General features: G+C 42.2%; 1 protein-coding gene across 1 annotated transcript in view; it reads right to left on the bottom strand.

Moving 5' to 3' along the window:
• sh3rf1 (SH3 domain containing ring finger 1) overlaps positions 1 to 22,824 on the bottom strand; it is a 30,931-nt gene that overhangs the window by 7,274 nt on the left and 833 nt on the right. Inside the window, exons 2-5 of the mRNA XM_070832344.1 lie at positions 6,021 to 6,296; positions 5,404 to 5,499; positions 3,729 to 4,034; positions 316 to 426 (exon numbers count right to left, since the gene is read on the bottom strand). Coding sequence (XP_070688445.1) covers positions 316 to 426; positions 3,729 to 4,034; positions 5,404 to 5,499; positions 6,021 to 6,296 — 789 coding nt within the window. The remainder of the gene's footprint in view (positions 1 to 315; positions 427 to 3,728; positions 4,035 to 5,403; positions 5,500 to 6,020; positions 6,297 to 22,824) is intronic.

Genomic DNA, 22,824 nt, shown 5'->3' with positions numbered 1-22,824 from the left:
GTTGTAAAATAATGAGTGTTAAACAGATGCAAACAATAACACAAAATGACAGAACATGTACACTCAAATAACTCAACTGTCTAAACACTTTAAGTTGAAAAATGTCTGTAGAAATAAACTGAAATATGAATTGTATTGAATTGTATATGAAATGTATTTTCTCTGGCATGAACCATAGCAACATGTCATTTATTCAAACAGTTTAGCATTCAAGAAACAGCAACCTGCTGATCTCGAAACCATTACTCCAATGGTGTTTAACTGTTTTTTTGGGGATTATTTTGTTGCTAAAGTGTTTGTAAGACTGCCACCTACCACAGAGATGGATGTGTAGCTCGTCTCTGAGGGAAATGTGAAGACTGTTGCTGTAGTAACAGGACTACTAGGGGGTGGGGTCACGATTAGTCCAGTTGTGCAAATGTGTACCTGTCAACAAATGGGAAATGTGGACCATCAGATATATCAAAGTGAATCCAATACACAGGGCTCCACTCACTCAAGAACACAAATGTGCTATTAATATCCTCCCACTCTTATGTCACACTGTATGTAAATAACTCTCACAGAACAGTGGTGCATATGGGGTTGTATCCTGGTGACTTGGCCATAACCACAACGGTGGTGTGATGATCTGATTGGCCTATGGAAACCAGGTGACCACCTAGCAGGACATTTCATTGGGTGTGTAAAGAGAGGTGGCTTCTCCGGCAGTCATCCACGTGAGTCATGGTGGTGTCCTGGTAACAAGGCCATACTGTTGGACACACAATATCTCCCTGAAGCCTGTGGTCTCTCTCCATGCATGACTGCTTCAGACAGAGCCGCCTCTTAAGGTGAACCTTTCAGAAAGCAGACCAACCTCAGATTCAATCTAACAAGCTTCCTTATCTATTGTGAACTGGGTGTGCCAAGGGACAGCCAAATGCAACTCAAAAGTGACACTGTTAATGAACTGGCTGCCTGGAAACCAAAAAAAAAAAAAAACAACACTAAAGAACAGGAGAGGTATGTCATGCTAATTTAAATACACACGTTTTCACTAAACTTAGGAAGAATGCCATCAACCGCAGCCTGTTTTCTTTCCTTGACAATTATTCCTCATCTTGTCTAGTGCACTGGTAGACGGGAGGCGTGTTCATTTAGAAGACAGACTACTCAGACCCCTGGGCATCTGGGGCTTACCTTTGTTGTTTTTTGTCTGTGTGTTGGAAGAAGAGAAGATGAGTAGAGGTGAAGGGGGGGTGGGGAGAGGAAAGAGGCCGTGCATACAGTGCCCGGAGAGTCTCTCTATTATGGTTTTATTAAACACAGTGACCTGTAAATCAAACGTATTGTTAGCCCTGCTGTCAGCAGGGAGGATCAGTTTACAGGAGCAAATGTTTCTTTTATTCCAACAGTGTCATGATAGAGATGGGTGGGAAAAGTCTCGAGTCATTAAAATATGATTACACCATACGCATGGATAGAAGCCTTTAATGATTCATAAAATCACATCTACATAAAAGATTTTGATTTGAAACTAGAGTTACAGCTTTGCGGCTGTTGCCTCCACCTACCATGTTTTTCCAGACATGTACTACTTTACAATACTTTGAAGGAATTGTTCCTCATCCTCGTCTAAGGTCAGAGGATGTCATTAGCTGTACAGATTGTGACGGCCCTTAAGATAATTTTTAATTTAATTTAATTTTTTTTTTTTTTTTTTTTGTAAATAAAAATACAAATAAAAATAAAACTGATTTGATGCGACTTTGTTGTTTTTTTTCTACTGTATATCCTTTAGTCAGATTCCTGGTATATGTTTATATGTTTGCAGCACAGAAGCTACAAATTTCTAAAATGCAGATGTTTCACACACATCTTAAACCTGGCAGCACAGAACATCTACATAGTCACCACAGTTTCAAGGTGAGCGCCCAAGAGTGGTGTCACCAATTCTGTATTGGACCAAATGTGAAATATGGTCACAATGTCCTCTTCTGTCCCTAGGTTATGGCGTTGAAGAATGGCCAGAGAAGTGTTTTTGCGTATCTTTGTGATTTTGGATATAAAATGTCTTCTCTCCATCATTTTATCCTCTTAGACATTTGTGTGAATTCTTAGGATATGAGTGGAAGGTCACAGTGACCTTGGCCCTTTGACCACCAAAATCTGATCAGTTAATCCTTCAGTCCAAGTGGACGTTTGAGCACAATTTGAAGGAATTCCCTCAGGGTCTTTGTGAGATATCGGATTCAAGAGAACAGGATGGATGAACGGACGAACGAACAAACAACCCAAAAACATAATGCCTCCAGCCAAAGCTGTCGCCGACGCAGAGGCATAAAAAAGATCCTCAAGATCCACTTCACTGTAGACAAGCACTTTCCTTGTCTCCTTCTCACAAAGAAGCACAAAACACATACACTGGTGATGAAAGATTAATGATTGAGCTTAATAGGGAGTTTTGGAACACAGCATTTCAGAGTCTGCAGAATCTAGGCAACACAGAAAATACGATCAGGAGAAAAAAAGAACAGAAAAGCAGAAAATAATAGAAAGAGCTGAGTTAGCCACAAGATCCCACAACCTTCGAAGTGGGACAACAATGGGGATGACGGTGTATACAATATGACATGATACATCTCAGAATTTTGTGGCCCTTAAAAACGTCTGCCTTCATATTTCTGCCTTCAAAAATAATCCAGCCCTTGTGTGAATATGTCAGCCAACATTTCAGATAATAAATAATCCTGAGATAGATCACCTTCACATGATTAGAATTAATGCTTGTTCTCAAACATCTGGTAACACTTAAAGAATCATTAACAAGTGGTGAATGGTGGATTCATTACTGTTTAACAGTTCTAAACCACCGTATAATGGTTAACACTCATTTGATCATTTTCATACACCATTTTCTTGGTATTATCATTAGTTGCGCATTTTAGTTGAAGCCATAGAAAGCCTTGGGCAAATATAAATCAACAGGACACTTGTCTTGTAAATCTCCAATGTCTCTTGTTCTGACTGTCTAGCACCAAGTCAAAGCCAATCTCCAGTGGCTGGCAACCATAAAGCAGCTGTGAGTTCCTGTCATGTCATGCTTGGTGTGGAAACCTTGAGGGCTAAGCTGGAGTCGTTTTTGCGGACGAGTGGAGTCACGCATCCATGATTTCAAACGCTTGGATGGAGCAATGGCCTGTTTGGTATGATGGGGAAAAGGGAAGGCAGCGTAATTGCTGACAGAAGGAGAGAGGAGCCTTTGAAAGGCAACAAGCATCTTGTGAAAATAAAAAGAGCTGAAGCTGGACTCAGGTTTTCAAATCGCATGACTGTATTAGTTGTATGACTGTGTTTTATAGTTTGGCAATTAAATGCCACTGGACAGGATATTGACAGATCAGCTGGCTAAGAAAGTGATCGAGTACATTGGATTAAAGAATGCCACAGAGTGTACACTCAGTTTTAAAAAAGCAACACAGTGGGAATAAATATTAATGCTATGAGTATTGTTCATTTTTCCTTTTTGTGAGTATGGGCCACATCCATCTGCTGTACTGCTGTAAATTGTAAAAACAAAAAAGACAACATCCTATAAGAGGCTAAATGGAGCTCATTTGTCATACTGAACGCTTCTGCGAATGAGCTTTTTTTAAGTCAACACACAGTGCAATTTGTAGAAGGGGACCTGCAATGCAGCAGCCTCTCTTTCACCGTCTCCCTTCCAGTAAGATACTCCATCTTACCTGTGAAGGTGCGCTGCAGGAAAGTCCCCCGCTGATCTCTCCAATTCGGGCAGCTGCTGTGGGGTTGCTGGAGCTGATGAGCACCGGGCCGCTGATCTCCATGGAGTGGCGCTGGGGGGGAGGAGCTAGCATGGGCTTGTGGGACATGGTGAGAGAGGTGAAGGAATGTCGCTTCTTGCTGTTCTTCTTCTCCCCTGCCCGCTGAGCACCGTTGCTCTGGGGCCCCGAGGAGGCCCCCTCACCGGAGTCCCCATTGGAGTCTGACGGCTTGTCCAACTCTATAAGCTGACGAGCTGCCGAGTTGAACTATGAGAGGGGAAGAGAGACGGGGGCAATGAAGAGTGAGTGGTAAGGTGGAAATAACAGATAGAGGGAAGGTGTGACAGAGCTGAGAGTATTAGAATTATGATGAAAGCTATATATCTATAATGAAGCTGACTGTCACGGAAGACCTCTATCTTAAACCAGTCAATGGAGATGGCGAGCAGCAGAATGATTAATCAGGTCTTTACGCTGGACATATTAGTCTGGGGACGTTGATGGGTCTAACCCAGCTCTGAAAGTATAGGTTTTGTGACCCTCTCAGGCACCATAATGTGCAAATGTAAGGTAAAAATCAAAGGAGGAACACTACAAAGCTTTCAGTTAATCACAGGGTGCTCTCACTTGCTGTCACACGTTGCCCCAAGCAGCTCCCTCTACTTAGGACATAAAAGCAAAGTATTTCACTCCAATCCAGGGGGGAGCCCATGGAGGTTCATCACTGACATGTCAGAGCATTAAGTGAGATGTGCATAATTAAGAACAAAATACCAGGTGAGGAACCCTTAATCTCATTACATTTGAGACCATCTTCAGCAGCAATTGTAGATTATTGTGTATAAACAACTGTAAAGGCAGCAAAAAACAATAACCTAAATGTTCAATGTTTGTGCACAACCAAAAGAGTATTTTGGGCGCCGCTATTCATTTGTGATGGTACAACATGTGCAGTTGTACCATGGAACCTGAACATGAGTGCATACGATGTAGTCAAAAGGCAACAAAATATTCTACTCCGCTAAAGCGGCTTTTGTACAGCTCCTGCTGGACAAAACCAAAACAATGTATAGCATTAGTCTGTAGTCTGTATTTTGTTTCTGCAAATCCCCGACTCATGGATGGAAAACATGGATATAATAAGGATATATTACATATAAAAGGCATAAAGGAAACTGTCAGAGGTTTTGAAAGACTGAAACATTATTAGCAGATTCTTTCATTGTGCCATACAGATGTTTTCAGTATGATAATTTTCTTTTCTGCTTCTCTATAATATTCATAACAATAAAACGCACACTGCAATTGACAGCTTTTAAGTGAAAAACGAAATCATCTTTTAAGGACAAGGATTTACTTCATTCTGTCTGGATTATTCCTAAAGCTTTCAAGTGAGACCTGTGGAGCTCAGAGAAGGAGAGACTGTAGCTGTCCAAATCTTCAAAGACATGTTCAGTGGTTCTATGAAAAATATGACCATTTCAAAAGGAGAGGTATCATACACATTTTTGCAAGATGTATAAGGAAAGAAGACACCATTCAAAGGATCTTGGCACTTTGCTGATCTTCAAGGGGACTTACTCCATTAATGATTGGCGACATTTTGACATTACAGAATTTAGTTTTCTTTTCTTACCTCTACATATGAGATGGGGAAAATTCCAATTTTATCTCCCAGCATTCCCTCTGCCCAGTTTTCATCCACTCTGCGGATCACAGTCAGGATATCGTCCTGAAATTCAAGACAAAGAGGGGCGCTGCATGACAAAAAGTCTAATTAAGGATGCTGCTAACTATGAGTGTTTCTCATCCTCGAGGAACAAACACTGAACGAAAATAATGAGGTAGGGACAAAATTAAAGGGACATGCCCAAGAGCAAAAACACTGGGGTCTACTACTACTTAGTAAGCTTGTTTCTGTTTTTGCTCGTGTGGCGCATAAACTGATGACAGAATACAAAAACATCAAAGTATGACCCAAACAGCTGGCCAGACATAACCACTTAATTACTGTGGTTTGCTTGCTCTATATGGCATTCATTCTATTGAGTTTAATTACAGCTGTTCATCAAGAAGTCTGGCTCAAAATATAAACCATTTCTTTGGGCGTTTGGGTTAACAGCCCTTACATTCTAACGCACACATAACTTGAGAAAATTAATGCTTAGAAGACAGTGTGTCACTGTAATGAGAGGTATTTTTGTTTTACTACAGGGACCACGTGGCAGAAGTGTGAGTGCTACTGTGCCTCACCTTGGAGAAGGGCAGACAGTCCTTGTCTGCCTCCTTGTCTTTGAGCTCAAAGTCATAGAGAGCTTTGCACTGAGGCGGTGGTTGTGGCAGCGGCTTGATGACCTGGACAAAGTTGGTGGGGAAGAAGCCATGGACTCCACCCATCTCTCCGTGATACCAGTTCTCGTCCACTTGCCGGCGCAGGATGATAATGTCACCCTTGCTGAACTTGAGGTCGCCTGGTTCCTTGCCATCATAGTTGTAAAGCGCCTTGGCACAAGGGAGTTGGGGTACACCCTGCAAACAGAGATTGAGAGTAAGATGGGACGGGGGCTGAGCCAAGAGAAAAAAAAACTACAGATGGGAAATGGTAACATTTTATTGCTACCAATGCCATCATCAATTCTCTATATATATCTCTTAATCTTTATCAATTCTCTTACGGATTCCTGATCAATTTTTCTGTGTGGGGAAAAAGTAGTTCTACACAGGATATTTACATACTCTGTAACAGCTGTGCTGCTCGATTGAGTTCAATGGCAGTTGTGTTTCAGCATATTGCGGTTTCCACTGTTAGCCTTTTTTGCTCCTTCCTGCATCGGGACTAACAGCTGTCAGCAAAATAACACACAAAAACTTTACACTGTTCTTAAGAATCAGCTAAACTTTTCTGCTATTCCACTAGTATTAAATGTCCAATTCTCTACCACTCACTCCCTCCTCCTTCGCCATGTGCACTTTCTGCACTGCCCTATCCACAGCCGTACTCTAAATGATTATTTTACTGACATTATAACTTGCACTGTTGACATCTTCCATCATGAAATGAAGCCACACCTTGGACTGTTTCCTCCCCTCAACCATGACTTATTTTCCAGCCTCGGAGATGCAACACCTTGACATCACTGCTTTGCAATGTAGCTCCCAGCATCAATAACCAGAATTTAAGCCAAACAATTCCAAATGGCCCATACTATTTGGAACCAGTTCTCAACTGGAACCAGTTATTGATTCCCATCCCTAATGACGATGATAATAATATAATAACAACAACAATAATAATAAGTGTTTCCGTTTGTGAGGCTGGAAGGTTGTAATGAGTACGATGTACTGATTTAAGAAACATATGAATAAACTACTTCATCCCTGACATCACGCATGGTGCTGAGGACGTTTTTTTCCAGAAAAGAACTAACACCAGTGCTAGACAACAGTGAAATGGAAAAATATTTAAGCTAAGGCCCAAGAAGTACTGTGACAAGTACTGTACTTGATAACAGTCAGTCTGAAAGCCATTAGACTTCTAAACAGTGTTTACAGTCATTCTTGTCACTTCTGAATCCAGGCCCCTTGGGAAATGAAATGAGTGTGTTTTTTTGGACACTACAAATGAAAGCAATACAGAAATCAAGTTCATGTTTCCATAGAGGCAGTAAACTGTCCTGTTTCTTTCCTGATTGTGAAAAGGTCTATGTTATGTGTTCACAGTTTAAGTGTGATGAGCCCGGCTGGTTGTGACTAGCTGACTAACGCCTTCAGAGGGCCCAGGGCTCTGTCCCTTTATCTTGCAGAGGAAGGTTTTGTATCTCAGCCTGCTAGCCTTGAGCCCTGAAAGGCCCATTCAGGGAATGACAATCCAGGGAAAGAGGGACAGCGAGTAAGGGGGAGTAACAGGATAGAGAAGCATCAATGTACTCTATTCAGGGTGGGTGTCCATGAGGAAGGCTTCAGTCCAAACCAACCCCCCACCATTTATCCCACTGCTGTTAGACATCTTTCGCAGTGATCAGAATCACAAACACTAGTAACTCACTGGATCTCAACTCAACTGGAACTGAAACTGCAGAGTCGACGGCGAATATAGACGGTGATAAGAAAACTGGCTAGAACTCAGGCAGAGGCTGGACATAGTGAGAAAGTGAGCCAGAGAGAGAGGGGTTAAAGCAGAGTTTGGAGCAGGCTCTGCAGTCTTGTTAAAGGCTAATGAACCGTTTAAAGGCTCAGAGGAGAATAAAAGTACAGAATGAGTCGTGATGGTGAGCCAGGGTGACATTACCCTGCTGCAGAGAATCACACAGCCTAAAGCATGAGCCAATCGGTCTCTGGCTCTGCTGGTCAGGCCTGTGGGGAGATAGAAGTGGGAGGAGGGGTACTGCAGCCCCCTGCACACTGCACTGGAACTGGGCCTCCTTTCAGGGGAAAACAGGGCTTTTGAGCCCACCCAGGCCTGGCAGGGAGTTTCGTGATGAAAATGTAAATGAAAGTGGAAGCTCTGCCATTTTTGTTGCAAATGACAGAACAGGTTCAAGCTACACAAAGTCAATGGGATCTAACTACATGGTAAATATGAAATGCTTGAAACTGTGAGAACTTGTTTGTATACCTAGACCAAGACTTCATAAAACCTTTAGTAGCAGCACAGTGTCCAAAGTCAGCTTTGTTATGTAATGGCTTTCACACGTGGTAAAAGTGATTGCACTCATAAAAGGTGTTGGTAAATAAAGCCGTGCCTGTATAAAACACTGAATAAGAACAATGTTTTCTTTCTATTAACTAGATTTGCGCTGTGAGACTAATGGGAATTCAAGATTTCCCTTCTGATTTCTGTCAAATTAGTTCAGCAATTAAATTTTTTTTCCTGTTTGAGTCCTGTACTCGAAAACACAGAACTCACTCCCTCCTGGCAGGGTGATATGTTTTGGTCCCACACTCTTACTGCTGACTTCTCAGCTGGTTTTTGATCTCCCTATCCTGGCCTCATAAAAGAGGGGTTGCCAGGAGAGGTACATTTTCATGTTTCGCTCGGCTTAACATGGTGAGATAGTGAGAGAGAGGGAGAAAATCAAGAGATTGAATATAGGGGCTTCTGCATGTAACAGGTGGTGTGGGTGTGCAAGGCAGAGGAAAACAGGATGGGTAATAGCTTGGAGGGGGGGTTAATATCCGGTTTGCATCCATGGAAACAGTGCTGTTGTGTCTGCAGTGGAGCTGCATAAAGGAGCACCATCAGTCCTGGCCAAACATCCCCTCTGGTGAAGAGAGGGGACTGTGCTTCTATCACAGACTGTGCAGAGTTTCTAGCACACAAATGTTAAAAAAAAAAGTCCTCCTTGCCTTGATCACTTTTGGACCCTTCCTAGGGGCAGGGCAAGACTGCACGAGGGTCCATTTCTGCATGAATCTCTGCCACAGATAAAGTGCTGTCCTGAATTCAGGCTCCAACTCAAACAGCTACAAAAGGTATCAACATCCGATACAATTTTTCTGATCTAAGGAGGGGCAAGCAAGGTTTTTTCTTTCTGGCACTTCTCTCATTGTTGCCAACATCTGCGGTGACAGTTTATGGAAGTGATTATGCTGCAGCATAAGCCAAGGTTGGGTTGCTGTATCAGACTTGTAAAAACTCTAAGAGTTCTTGCCTCTTTAAAGATTTAAAGAACATGATTACCCACAGAAACAACACCTTACTTAGACCGAAGGTAACAGGCATTCCTCGTGCCAAGCACAAAAAGGATTCTTCATGCCAAAACAGGCTTGTGGTTATTTGAGGCCCTTTGATATGTTCATATTTATTATAATAATGTAAACAAATGAAAAATAAAACCATATCCTACAACTTCACTTTGTCTCAACCGTATAGCAACAACGATATTGAAAAATACAAAAACCATCCTGCAGCAAAACTGCTGCTAACTGGCAGCATGCGGACAGTCAGCTAAGATGGTCACAGACTTCTTGACGTGATTAATATTCTGATCAGCAAAGCATATCACCACATACAATGAACATTTTGAGGATTTAATGTGTCATTACCCTGTATCAGCTGGATAAACAGAGAATGACACACATTTGGCTAAGTTTGCAACAGCAGGCAGCTGCTTTCACAACCTCCTCACACCACACTTTTGAGTTGTAATATAAGTTCTAATAGTTGTAAGGAGCACAACTATGAAGAGAGAAACCTAAATGTTTGTTGTTTTTAACTGAAATGTCTACCCATATATATGAAAATACACTTGCTTTTCCTGTTAACAACAACCTGGTATCAAAGAAGACCCACAACTTAACAGTTATTTTTGTGACTGCAGAGTTACAATATAACGGGACAAAATGAAACAGGGTCAGGTGAGCTGGTGCCAGGTCTTAATCTTTCTTTAGACAAGACCACAACAAGCATGTGTGAGTACAGTGCCTCTTCTTACATGAAATTGAGTAACTTCAGCGGGGACAGACGAGTCCCAGTTAAGCACAAGATGCCAAAGTTTGGATTCTCTGAAAACACAAGTTGGAAATGTAATTTCCCTGTAGGAGCCAAATGACTGGGTTGTGTTCGGTACCAGGGCTTTCCACGAGGACATAGAGTAGTCAGCCAGTCTTAGAGATGGCTCTGCTTTAAAAAAGTAAAATGTAAATAATAATAATCATTTCATTTGTTCATTCATCAAAGCCCATAAACATTTGTGTGGTATATGTGGTGTGTGTATGTGTGTGTCTCTTTATGGAGCACACACATGTACACATGGGAGTGATACAGACAGGCACGGCTCTGTATCATCATGTAAATCAAACCAATTTCATTAGATTAAGCTCGACTCGACTTGAATGAGCAGTCAGCTGTTTGGCCAGCAGCCGGCGCCTATGGAGAGCTCTACAGTACTATGCTTTGTTGGAAATCAGCATTCAAACATTAGACCTTCCACTTTTTTCATTGCATCTGTTCTGGCAGTAGAGAAGTTAACAGTATCAGTTACTGTTAACTTACTAGTGTGCCTGAATGAGAAACCAACAGACAAAGATTGAGAAAGCGAGAGGAAAAGAAAGAGAGATTAGGTCCAATGTGCAGAGCATCAGCTGGTGTGTGCAATTACTCCTGTACTGCAGATAATGCAATTAGACCTGTGTGCTAAAGGGATTTGTGTTATAGTGTTCTTGCTCTTCCACAGCACTGGATTATGACTGAATTACCCAAGTGTTCTGCTCTACAGCACAGCCAAATGTCAACAACCGGTGAGCAGACTGGCATGCATGCATGCATGCATGCATGCATGCATGTAGTGCTACTGGGGTAAGACTAGGTCAAATGAGGATAATCACACAAACAGCTTGCCTTTACACTAGTATGTTTTAAAGAGACATTTCAAAGACTAAGAAATATGCATCCTGCAGGTCTGTTACAGGTGCAGTTTGACCCCACCGTTGAACTGTTAATGCTGTAAACATGTTTCAGACAATGAGCCAGCTCAACAAAATCAAAAACATTGTGAACCTGCTATGCATCAAACACTTGTACGACAGCATGTCTTTTCAGTGGCACGTCAAGGTTACAGGTAACTTTTGCTCTGTCAGCAGTTCAAAGATTGTGTGTAACCACAGTAGACAGAAACCTTTACCCCCTATGTGCAAGTGCCAGACATGACTCCACTCCCATATGGACATCTCCAGCATCTCTGCAGGGGGTGAGGAATGAGTAGTGGGTACTACTGCCAAAACAGTGTGTGTGGGGTGGGGGAGTAGTCTGTCTGGTTTGCCCTTCCAAACATTTCCAGGCTATGACATGTCAGACATTTTACCAAGAGCAACACCTGCCACACTGACCAGGTGGTCATAGGACATTTAATTGTTCGTTACCAAGTCACTGTTTGCTGAAGATCTTGCCACCAGCACTGTGGGACAAGCCTTGACACATGATGGGAGTGAGTAGTTCTGAAGGCACGGGCCATCTTGATTCCATTAAAGCTGCATTAGTTTAAATTGATTCCTAATGGCCTTTTTAAGGACCACTGTAGAGCACTGCCTCCCCACACTGTCAAAACCTGAGGGTTTCTTGGTGTAAAATACAGGAAGTGGGCTACAGACAAAGAGAGGCAGACAAAAGGCAGTGATGTCAAGCTTATAAAAGTCAGTAGCCAGAAAAAGAAAAGACCATGTTATCAACAAAACTAACCAGGCATTCAGTTGGGCAAATTATCACATACACAAAATCAGTGTTGAGGCTTAAATTGTACATTAGTTGGATTTTTAGGAATGTGTTTTTGACATCTTTTCCTCGCAACAATGAAAAAATCTTCTATATTTGCTTTTTTTTTTTTGTTTCTGTATTAACGGCATGTCTTTTTCAAGGTCAATGTGATATTGGACTGTGGATAAATCTGTTGTGTCAATGTATCGAGAGCAGATTTATTAATAATTGCACTTTGAAACGAATGGGTCTCGATTTCTGTGTATTTAGGTGGCATTTCCTCATTGTTGGACTAAACAATGAGAGCTGAACATCTCGGTTTTCCTCTTTGAACCCCGATTTTAAAAGTGTCCCATTATACCCAAATGGGATTCATCCTGTGTATCCAAAAAGCATAAACATGAGGAACACCAATAATGATTCAATTATGAATAGGATATGCCAGACCGACATTTGAATAATACTGTCACACAGGGACCTTCAGATGAGCAGCTCTTGTCACGGCAGAGTGTGACACACGTTACTCATGTGGAGCCGTTGTCTCCTTCTCACACTGAGACAAAAGAAAAACTTCCATTCTCTGGTTTCTATGGAAACTCCACACAGGAAAATGCTTTTTTGGCTATTTATGGGTCTCTTGACAGTGTGGTGAATCTTATGAAAGAGTCTCATTCAGAATCCAGTGTACAGTCCACAAGTGTGCAGTGATGGGGCCCAGGGCAGTGGTGAAGGTAATTGGCTATCACCTCAAAGAAGTGGTTGGACATTTTGGGAAATACAGTTATTCGCTTTCTTGTCGAGAGTGAGACGAGAAGATCAAGAACACTCATGTTTGTCCACCAAACAGAAGACTACAGCCAACAGCCGGTTAGCATAACTGAGCATAACGATGGGAAACACAGGAAAACAGTTAGTCTGGCTCTGTCCAAAGGTAGCAAATTCCACTTACCAGCAACCATAGAGCTCGCCAATCACTAGAAAATATCTAATCCAGAGGAGGAAGTCCTTCTAACACTATGACACTTTTACTGCGGCATGGTATAGAGCTTATCATTTCTGATGCCCTCACACAAAGCCATAATATTCAAGAATCAGCTAAAGAAAGTGACTAAGTGCACTATACACTGTGGGACCTTTACAGTAACTGTCTGGTTGCATTATGGGAAATTTTCTATATGATTGTGATTATTGATACATTAAGACAACAGGATTTGTGCATCAATGTGATAAATCACCTTAATTTGCCAGGTATTGATTGAAGTCAGTTTTTACCTGACAACTTTCCATGTTTTTGTTGGAAAACTCTACGCCACTCTGCCAGCAGCAGATTTCAATAAAGGGAATCAACAGGCAGGAATCAGAATCAATACAATCTAAGACACACTCAGCCCAAGTGTAATGGGAATCACTTATCTACTTGACTGCATTTTGGAAGGAGCTAAAGAGCCAATAAACCATTCAAGCTTTCCAAGGGCTTTACCCAATGACAACTCACTGTGCTTGTTTGTTTCCCTCACTACATAGCAAATGAGGTCCCACACATTAGTCTACAGGCACGAAAACACTCAGCAGCCTGGAAGCCAGATGGAAGCTTGTATCACATGTGAGAAGAACAGGAATTTTTCAAAAGCCCTCGAAACTCTCCTCCTGTTCCTAATATTCTTCTATGCTCCTTGGTCAGTCATAGCATCTCTCCTTTAGCCTAATATTAACAATCTAAGAGAAACAATGTCTTCTGCTCCCCCGAGTGCCAGCTATAAAACACACCTCACCACATGCTGACCCCAGCTATCTACCGTTATAATGCCAGTTCCTGACCTTGGGGTGTAGACTGGGGTCTCATGGGATTCTGGGTGCTAGACTATTCCCAACTCCAAGAAGAATGGTTTTGATGATACAGGCCCCATAAGGCTGCCATGTGCAAAACCAGGAACTACGATGGGATTTCTGTCTTAAGGTGGTGGTGATGGTGATGGTGGTGGGGTCTATAAAAACATTAAACAGGTGGACATACAATCAAGACATTTCTGAGTGGAGTGCCCTTAGTAAGCTATAGATTAGTCATCAGAAAGAACGCATTTTAGCAGGACGGGAGAGTGGATTTATGGGAGAGCATATGCACACACTGTAGAGCTGTTACACATGCGGTTTTCATGAAGCTCTCGTGTGTTTGGGTTTATGTGTGGGCTCTAGAGTGAAAATGCAATAGCACGAAACCACTTGCACATGAACTGGTACATCTCTTTGTGTAGCTCTCTGTGTATGGGCTGGCTTCTTTACCTGCCGGGCCTCAGATGAGGGGTAAAAGCTGGTTCTGGGTGGCCCTGGGATCACCCAGTCTGACTAAAACCTGAAAGAACACAGCTCTTTAACTCTGTGCCAGTTCATACAGTGAGCTTAACAACGGTTCTCACAGGAACCCACTCACATTTCAGAGCAGAGAGAGCAAGGAAGCTTGATGAGAACGATAAAGAGAAGGGGAGAGAAACAGTGTGAGATCAAATACTGAAAAGACAGTGAGGCAGGGAGAAGAAGCATCCTGAACCTGTGATATGGCTCTGTGACAGAGACACACAGTCATTGGTTTAGTTGTCCTGATCTGGCAAAGCAAAAACAATTAGGACAAGCAAGACCTGAGATACACCACTGATGACAATACATGACAATTAAACTAAACTCTCTACTGTGTTTATTTAGTCTGCTTAAAAAGTTCAGTAGATCATATCAAGAAATCACTGAAACAAATGCAAAATGTTCATGTTAGAGGACCATTGTCCACCAAAAATACTTATTTTCTATCTGTAACACTCTTTGAATAACAAACACACACAACCTTTGACCATACTTGCCTAACAATTTAAATACGCTGGACTGTAGACCAGTTAATGTTCTGTTGAGCCACCAGTGGCAACAGCTGAAGAAGCACTTCACTAATCAATCAAATATTTAAATAAAAAGAATCATTTCAATCAACAATGAGCTTGTATATCAGAGGTACTTTGATTTGTCAGGAACCTAATAAGGTACCTAATAAGGTGGATTAGAGAGGAGTTGCTCATAGGAAGTTCAGCTTGTATCCAAGCTACAGAGGGATTAGTTCACAAATGTCACAGTATCTGTGTATTGAGTACCAGTCAATATGAGCTGAATACTAAGTATTTCCTCACATTACTCTCCACTGTGTGGGTGAAAGCATGCAGTGTCTGTGGCCTTTTGTTCCTCTTAGTCATTCAGGGTGAGCCACCTGCTCTGCTCTGCTTAGGATGACTTTGATTTACGCAGGGAGTTGCAAATCAAGGAGAAACTGAACAAGGAACTGGGTAACTACCTACTCTGTAGGTCGCTAAATCGCAAACATGCTATAGCCATTGCTATGTTGTCTCCAAGTCATAATTGTTAAATGTCCGATCCTCAACCGCCCAGTGTTTCATGTTAGACTAGTGGGCAACTGAAGACCATTTGCTTGCATTGGCTGGTATTTGTACGCCTCTACAGTGGACAAACAAAGCCAGGATATTGACACAGTACTGGCAAAGGGCCAGTGCACAAACACTGCATCTGTTCTCAGACTCAAGAAGCAGCACAACACTGACCATTTTTCACTTTCTTAAGAAAGTGTGTGAGCGTGTTTGTCCATTCCGCTCTTGACTCAACCCAGATGTAACATGTAGCTGCTAGCTTTCCTCCATCTCCACTGAATGCTAAGTGAGGCATCGCGTACTGGAGCAAGACAAAACCTGAGGGGCTCAGAGTCTGGGGCGCTCACTGGTTTCGTGTTTTTCTGTAAAGGTTTGCTGGGTTGTTCGTTTTTAATAGAACTTCACTATTACAGCAGTTACTCCATTTAACTAGTCTGTGTAAGTATAGTTTGCAAGTATTGTTTGGTTTTTACTTTGCAGTAAGAAATGTAAAGACCAAAATAAATGTTCAGCACTGTGAGTATTAAAATAAGATTAGTAAGCAATCTATCATTTTCATGCCTATGTTGGTGTTGACTTGGCACGGCTGCTGACACAGACTCACATTACAAATATCCCAGGTTGCTGTGGTTACTCAGCCCTCAGTAATACCATTAAGCACCAGGGAGAAAGGGGAGACACATGCTGGTGGCTCTAGTACTAATCAGGATGTCCATATACATGGGAGCTAATGGGCCTCAGAGTGAAGTTCACACCTTTCTACCATGGAGAATGGAAATACAGGCTGGTTGGCTCAAACCTGTGCAGTGTTGTCACAGATCTGTTTGTGTACGGACTACACACACCTGTGTTTTTGTGGGTGTGCACTGTATAAGGGCCCTCGCTGATAGAAAATCAGCCTGTGACTCATTAAAACAAACATTGCCCTGGCTTAGTCAGGCCAAGCTCACAGAGGGCTAGATTTGTGTACTGTTATGATGGGATACAAGTGTGAATGTAATTCAATATGCAGACAGCATATCATGGATGAAAGCCTCAACCCCAAGTCTTTGTCAATACTCTCTCCTATTCAAGTCCACTTCAGTAATTAATCACACACGGTCAGCAAGAGAGGCCCTACGCATGTGGAGTAACTAAGAACACAGTCTGTCATTAGCTGGGTTTGCAAGATTTGTGCATTTTCTTTCAAAATAAAATACAAATTCTTAGTTTTTTAACCATATGTATTGAAAAGACATCATTAGACAAATTAACAGATGAATCAATTGACAGAATTAATTAGCCTAGAACTATTTTTGTACTTGATCATTGTTGATGTCATTTATTTTCTATTATTCCAAACTTCCTAAATCTTTATGACATTTTATAGGTGAAACTACTAATCGACTAATAGAGAAAATAAATGGCAGGTCAGTCAGTATTGAAAAATATAGGACGCAGCTCTACATCTTTTTCAGGGCTGGAATGAGGAGAAACCTTAACAAGACATTGGGCCCATTGGGCTAGGGATCTTGATAAAATTGTCTTCAAGCATGCAGAGCAACGCAGTTTCCTACCTCAGCTTAGTTGCACTTTATTTCAAATGATTTGGATGTAAACAAACAATGTCAACTATAGGCATAAGGAGGTCTATAGTTTACAGGTCTCTTTTCATTACTACTGCCTTGGCACATAAGATGTAGGTGGGCAATAACACTGATAATGTCCTTACTGTAGCAAAAAATACATAATTAACATTAACATTAACATAGGCAACAGACAATTCATCCTCTGGACTACGTACTGGATCCTCCGTGTCCTCAGAGATGTCACTAAGGGAACAAATGTAGATTAGCTCCACCTCTGGGCCTCAAAGAAAAACAGGAAACTATTGCACATATTGCGGAAAGGCAATCACACGAGGCTTATGGAAGACAAGCCAGCAATCTGTGGAAAACTTTTAAAATATTTGATAAAATCATTCTTTTCCCCATCTCAGTAGGAGGTGAGACCACACATTTCTTGTATAGCAGCAGCAGCAGCAGCAGCAGCAGCAGCAAGGTGAGCCAGAGGCAGCCACTGCTTCTTGAAGATGTATCAAAAGCTAGTAATAGCTCTTGGGTCAGAGGTCAAACAACTGAAAACGAAACTCCCGGCAAATCATGACTCAGCCTTAGGGATGGGAACTGAACACTTAACGTGCCAGCAGTCAAACGGCCCATGGATGACCAATCCTGGCCCACCATCACAACACAGGGTGAGAGGTCAAACTGCTCTGTTTAGGCCAGGCAGGTATTAGGGGCACCTTGGGAATAAGGAAGGGACACAATGGGACACATGTTGTCAAACAGCTGACAAAACAGTCAAAAGAATTAATTCCATTGGACATATTTTTAAAACAATTTGGTGTCAAAACATAACATAACTAGCTGACAGTAAATTACTGGTACAAACAGCTTTATCATATGACACAAGGCATGCACAAAGAGGACTGTGAAACAAACTATTGATTAGAGCAGCTCCACACAACATTTTTCCCTTTGAACCTTGGCCACTGGACCACACGTGTTAGTATGAAACAAGTGCTAAAGAAAGGCTTTCATTGGCCCCCACAGGTGTGGCGAGGCGGCGGTAAAGAAGGTCATGGCTGCTTCCCTCACTATTGTCATGTTGACAGACTGGGCAGGAGATGAGGTATGGACGGAAGAAGCAGGGGGGTGTGGGCTGCTGGTAAATGTGGTATTTTCAGTTAGTGGACCACCCAGATTTTAGTGTTAAAACTACTGGAAATAACTACAAACAATAACATATCTTTGTTCACAAAACCTACGCAATGAGGTTAAATGTCAGTTCACAAAGGGAGCTTGACAGTCCAAACTGTCCAGAAAATGATGGCCAGAAGGCTTTGGAAGAATATGAAAAGATGTCTAGCAACAAGATACAACTGCTACAGCTAAGTCTACCCTGGGGCTTTCAGTTGCTGAAGCATGTCACTGCATGTATGATTATCATCAGTACTACAGACTTAATGCATAGGATAGACATAGGCCTCTACCATCCTCTCAAATCACCACATTTATCTGTGAGTCAGAGAAAAGCACTTTATGTATTACAGCAAAAAAAGTCAGAAAGTACACATAAACACAAGGTGACACTTAAAGAAGGTTTCCTGAAGAAGACGAATGTGAACTGGCAAGTGGGGCGAGACTAGACAAGCCCAATGTTTAGAGGAGAAACAGTGACCTGCAAATACTCGCGGCATTCCTCAGAGACACACTCACACACTAACACAAAACATCCTACTCTGTCTGGGGGAAAGAGGTTAAAAGGAAACTGAGGAAAACAAGTCAACTTTTACCTCTGTGTGTCTGGAAAATCTTGAAAAGCCAAGAAGACAAAGACAGGCACACACCCCTCGTCAGGGGAGCAGTGTTACACGACAATGAGGAGGCCGTGGCTGCACCTTAATCACATGATTAGGTCTTTTGAACTTCTCCTTGGGAACCATGTAAACCCATACATGGAGGGCAGTCATTTCCCACAGCATAATTGGACACTGGCTCATTCACCGTATGTTTTCCAAAACAGGGTAAGAATGGATAGGAATGTGAAAATTGCAAATAGATGTGAAAGTGAAAAAAGATGATGAATGTATTTGTCTATGTGGTAGACTTGAACAAGTCGTTCAACAGGTCGTGCTTGTCCAGGTGGCGCTCCTCTTCGCAATAGGACACCGTTTCCAAATCCTGGTCAGGTGTGTTGGAGCAGGGAAACATCTAAAACATGCAGCGCAGTGGGCCTGCAGGATCAGGGCTGGGAAACACTGCCACAGGAAATAGATATATGGATAGATTTGTAACCGTGGGTTCAGTATCACTAATGTTCCACTTACACTTTGGAAGTGTGATAATCATTCATTATCTCCCTGCTTTTGTGATAGTTATCAGTCACAAACCATTCATTTAAAAACAAAAATTAGATAAGTGTGTAAAAATACATAGTGGTAACCAGAGACACACACACAGGTTGCTTCACTACATAACAAGTGTTTTGTTTCCTCAGAATGAGAGTCAGCAGTCAGCGGTAAGAGGAGAATGGGGAGCGGTGCCGACTCACTGTCTAATAAACTCTAATCTCATTAGACCTTTAACAGGCTCCAGCCTGGATTTAGACAGCAAGGAGGGCGGAGGTACATGGCAGGAATATGGGGAAAAAAAAAAATATATAGCTTGTCTCAATGTCTCATAAGAGAAAATTACAGGTGGCTCCAAAATCCCTGACATGCACTGTCCAGAAGGTCACTGCTACTTGTAGACCTCCGTGGGAAATACAGAGGAGGCAAGAGAGAAGTGTGAGCGTGTTGAGAGAGCAGGAATGAATAGACCAAAGCCCTCTTGACAAAATTCCCAGTGGAAAGCAGTAAGTATGTGTTTGCCAGTATGTGGGCAGAGTGAGGGTGTAATGACGGGGTTCTGTCGCTCAGGCAGAGGTCAGCCAGCCGGCCAAGAGGAAAGGCTTCAACAACAATATGATGTCATCAAAGAGGGCCAGCGTGACTCATCGACCTCAGACGAGGGAGGTGCACAGGAATTTTAATGAGATACCTCTACATAAGGAACCCATAAACAACATTCTTTTTCTCTGAAGAAATAAATCAACTACAAAGACATAGGACAACACACCACAACTTTACTATAAAAATAACTGGGAAACAAAAAACTTTGCAATGTCTAGTGGGTAACAAGACACGAGACAGCTTCCTTGTGTCAGCAGCAAATAATTAAAAGGCTGTGTATTGCTTTTTGTTTGTTTAGAATCAATTCAGTGGATTTGATGATAATGAGTAATAATGGCAGGTGGAGGGGGCCATCCAACAGAAGAGGTCTATAAAAAGGAGACAAACTTTCCTTGTATAAAGCTCTCATTACCAAAGAAGAGACAATGACCTAATTACATCCTCAAGAGCTTAGGAAATAATAGTGTTTCATTTCCCATCAACTAAACACACAAAGACAGACACACACTCACGTCCAATAGGTGGTTGAGTGAAATTATTCTCGTTAATTAAAGCCATATTACATAAGCATTATCGCATATTTTAGAGCTCTGAATGTAAACTGAACTCTAATATGTGGCTGATGCACAACGCCATTAAAGTGCACGTTAAAGCTTTTATGGCAGACAGAAATTATCATAAAAGCACCTCTATTTTGAGCCTGTGCAAGTAATTGCTCAGCTCTCCAGAGGACCATAATGATAACTTAAGACATCCACTGAAAACTCTCTCTAATTCTTCTCCCTTGTTGGCTCCGACCCCTGACTGCCATGACTCCTGAACTCTGACCTTTGACTCCTTGACAGCTCCGGTGGCTTTACTCGCTCTCACGCAAAAACACCACTGAGCTATCTGTTCTCAATCTGTGTGAACAAAATACTGTGTTATATGAGTCAACAAGGCCAAGAGGAAGACAAAACATCCATGTAATGGAGAACCAAGGAGGTGAGTCATCGACCTGACTGTGAAGGGCCAGACAGCCACAGCTCTACATTCAAGACGAGCCTTTTCATTCCCCTCATCAAAGAAATGCCAGGGCAGAGTGTCAAACAACTGCTGCAGCCCTGGTGCTGGTAAGAGGAGGGGCAGAAAGCTGACTGTGCAAGGTTACTCACTAAACATTTGCCCCTTTTGGTCCAGACGCCTTCACTTAACACTCATCAGCTTCTGTTACTGGTAGCCTTCCATACACACACACAGTCTCCCTTGGCCACTCTACACGTGTCGGTCAGTGAGTAAGATCAGAGGGAACCCGAAACAAAACCCTGTTGTGCATCTGTCAGGCAGTCCCCACTGCCCTCCCCTCCTGGCCATTCTCTGGCCATATAAGAACTAGAGGTGGAGCTCTGCTTGAACAGGAGCACTACACCAGAGGGGCTGCTTCAATCCCTGAGACACCCCGAAAATCGAGGGACAGACGACGAACAATAAAGAAGTGGGACTGAGGGTGTCACCCAGGGGCAGTGAAGCGCTGAGTCCCCATGGAGCACTGGCCAGAGATCAGACTGGGCAGTCAGCGACTGCTTTGATCTCTGCCTTTTATGTTCTGAAAACGTTACACCTGCAAGGCCACGTCTTTTCTTGCTCTTTGTCACTGCCAGGCTGCCTTAGTATGGTAGAACAGACTTGAGAGACGCTATTAGTCGATAATATGACATTCTACAAAATTGCTGAAAATGCAAGGAAAATGGCAAACGGCTTCTGAATACATTTCACAATCACACGGTTTCAGACAAAAAGCTTTCATTCACTGCGTGCACGGGGGAGGATTGTAGCCTCCGTGCATACATTACGGGATTATAATCAACTGTCAATCTTGAAAATATAAAGAGAGGTGAAATAATGTGGTAGTTTCAAGTGTCCACTTCTTTGTTTCCAACAAACAGGCTTGTCAGAATCGAGGGAAATTCCACGATGCACCATAAGCTTTGAAATGAACATGAATCCTCTGAAGTGACACTACGGCAAATGAGGCAGGTCCCCCAGTGGCAATTTACAGCGAGGTCTCTGATCTTCGTACCTGCATGGCGAGCCAGATGCACTATCAGCGCTTTGACATTCCAATGATTCTACACAGGACCTTGAGATCTTTTCATCTAAACTATCGTCCCTGCGTGGACACCAGAGCTGCTCAAAGAGGGTTGGTGCATTTTACACATTTTTTTTGCTCTCTCACATTTTTTGGAGCCAGGTCTTCAACATGTAATAAAGTTAAAGCCATCTTAGACATTTTATTTTGGTATATTTACCACTAAAAATGTCAATAATCGTGATAATTCAAGAGTAAGGCCAATATATTTTCCTTTTTTTCTACTATTAACATGTTATATTGTGTGTCCATATTTTAATTCCACACCAAATAGTCTGGGCAGCTCAGAGAACGTAGCACATTCACACTCCAGTGTGATTTTCAGTTTTATGACTGATATCAACTTTCCCTGAGAGGGTGTAAATAAATAATAAAGACAAAAAGCAGCTTTTGTTAGAGGTAAAAGTTCACATTGTGACAAAGTGACATTAAAATGGCACCAAAATGCTAAAGCAAGACGTGCCATTTGTTGACCTCAGCACCTGCTTTCATCTTGTAAATGCTTCCACATAACCGTTCAGACAAAAACACACTAAAATCAACCCATGTTTCCTTGGGCTTACAGAGGGAGAAATCTGAGGTAATTTTTCCTCATTTCCTATTTCCCTGTGTTTAAAAGCTCATCTCTCCCTCCTCCACTTACGTAAAACTGCTGAAACACAGGCTCCCAGTAAACCACAATTTTCTACTGCTTCCCCAACTAGACTTTACAACACTTCTTGGCATTGCAGATAAAACAACCACCGCGTAGTCCACCCTGCATTTCTCACGTACATTCACACGCAACACTTTAGCAGGGATCTCAAGTGCAAGAAAGGCTTTGG

The sequence above is a fragment of the Pempheris klunzingeri genome, chromosome 6 (assembly GCF_042242105.1).
Source record: "Pempheris klunzingeri isolate RE-2024b chromosome 6, fPemKlu1.hap1, whole genome shotgun sequence".
NCBI classification, from domain to species: Eukaryota; Metazoa; Chordata; class Actinopteri; order Acropomatiformes; family Pempheridae; genus Pempheris; species Pempheris klunzingeri.
Note: the sequence above shows the minus strand (reverse complement) of the source record. Positions and strands in the feature narration are given on the sequence as shown.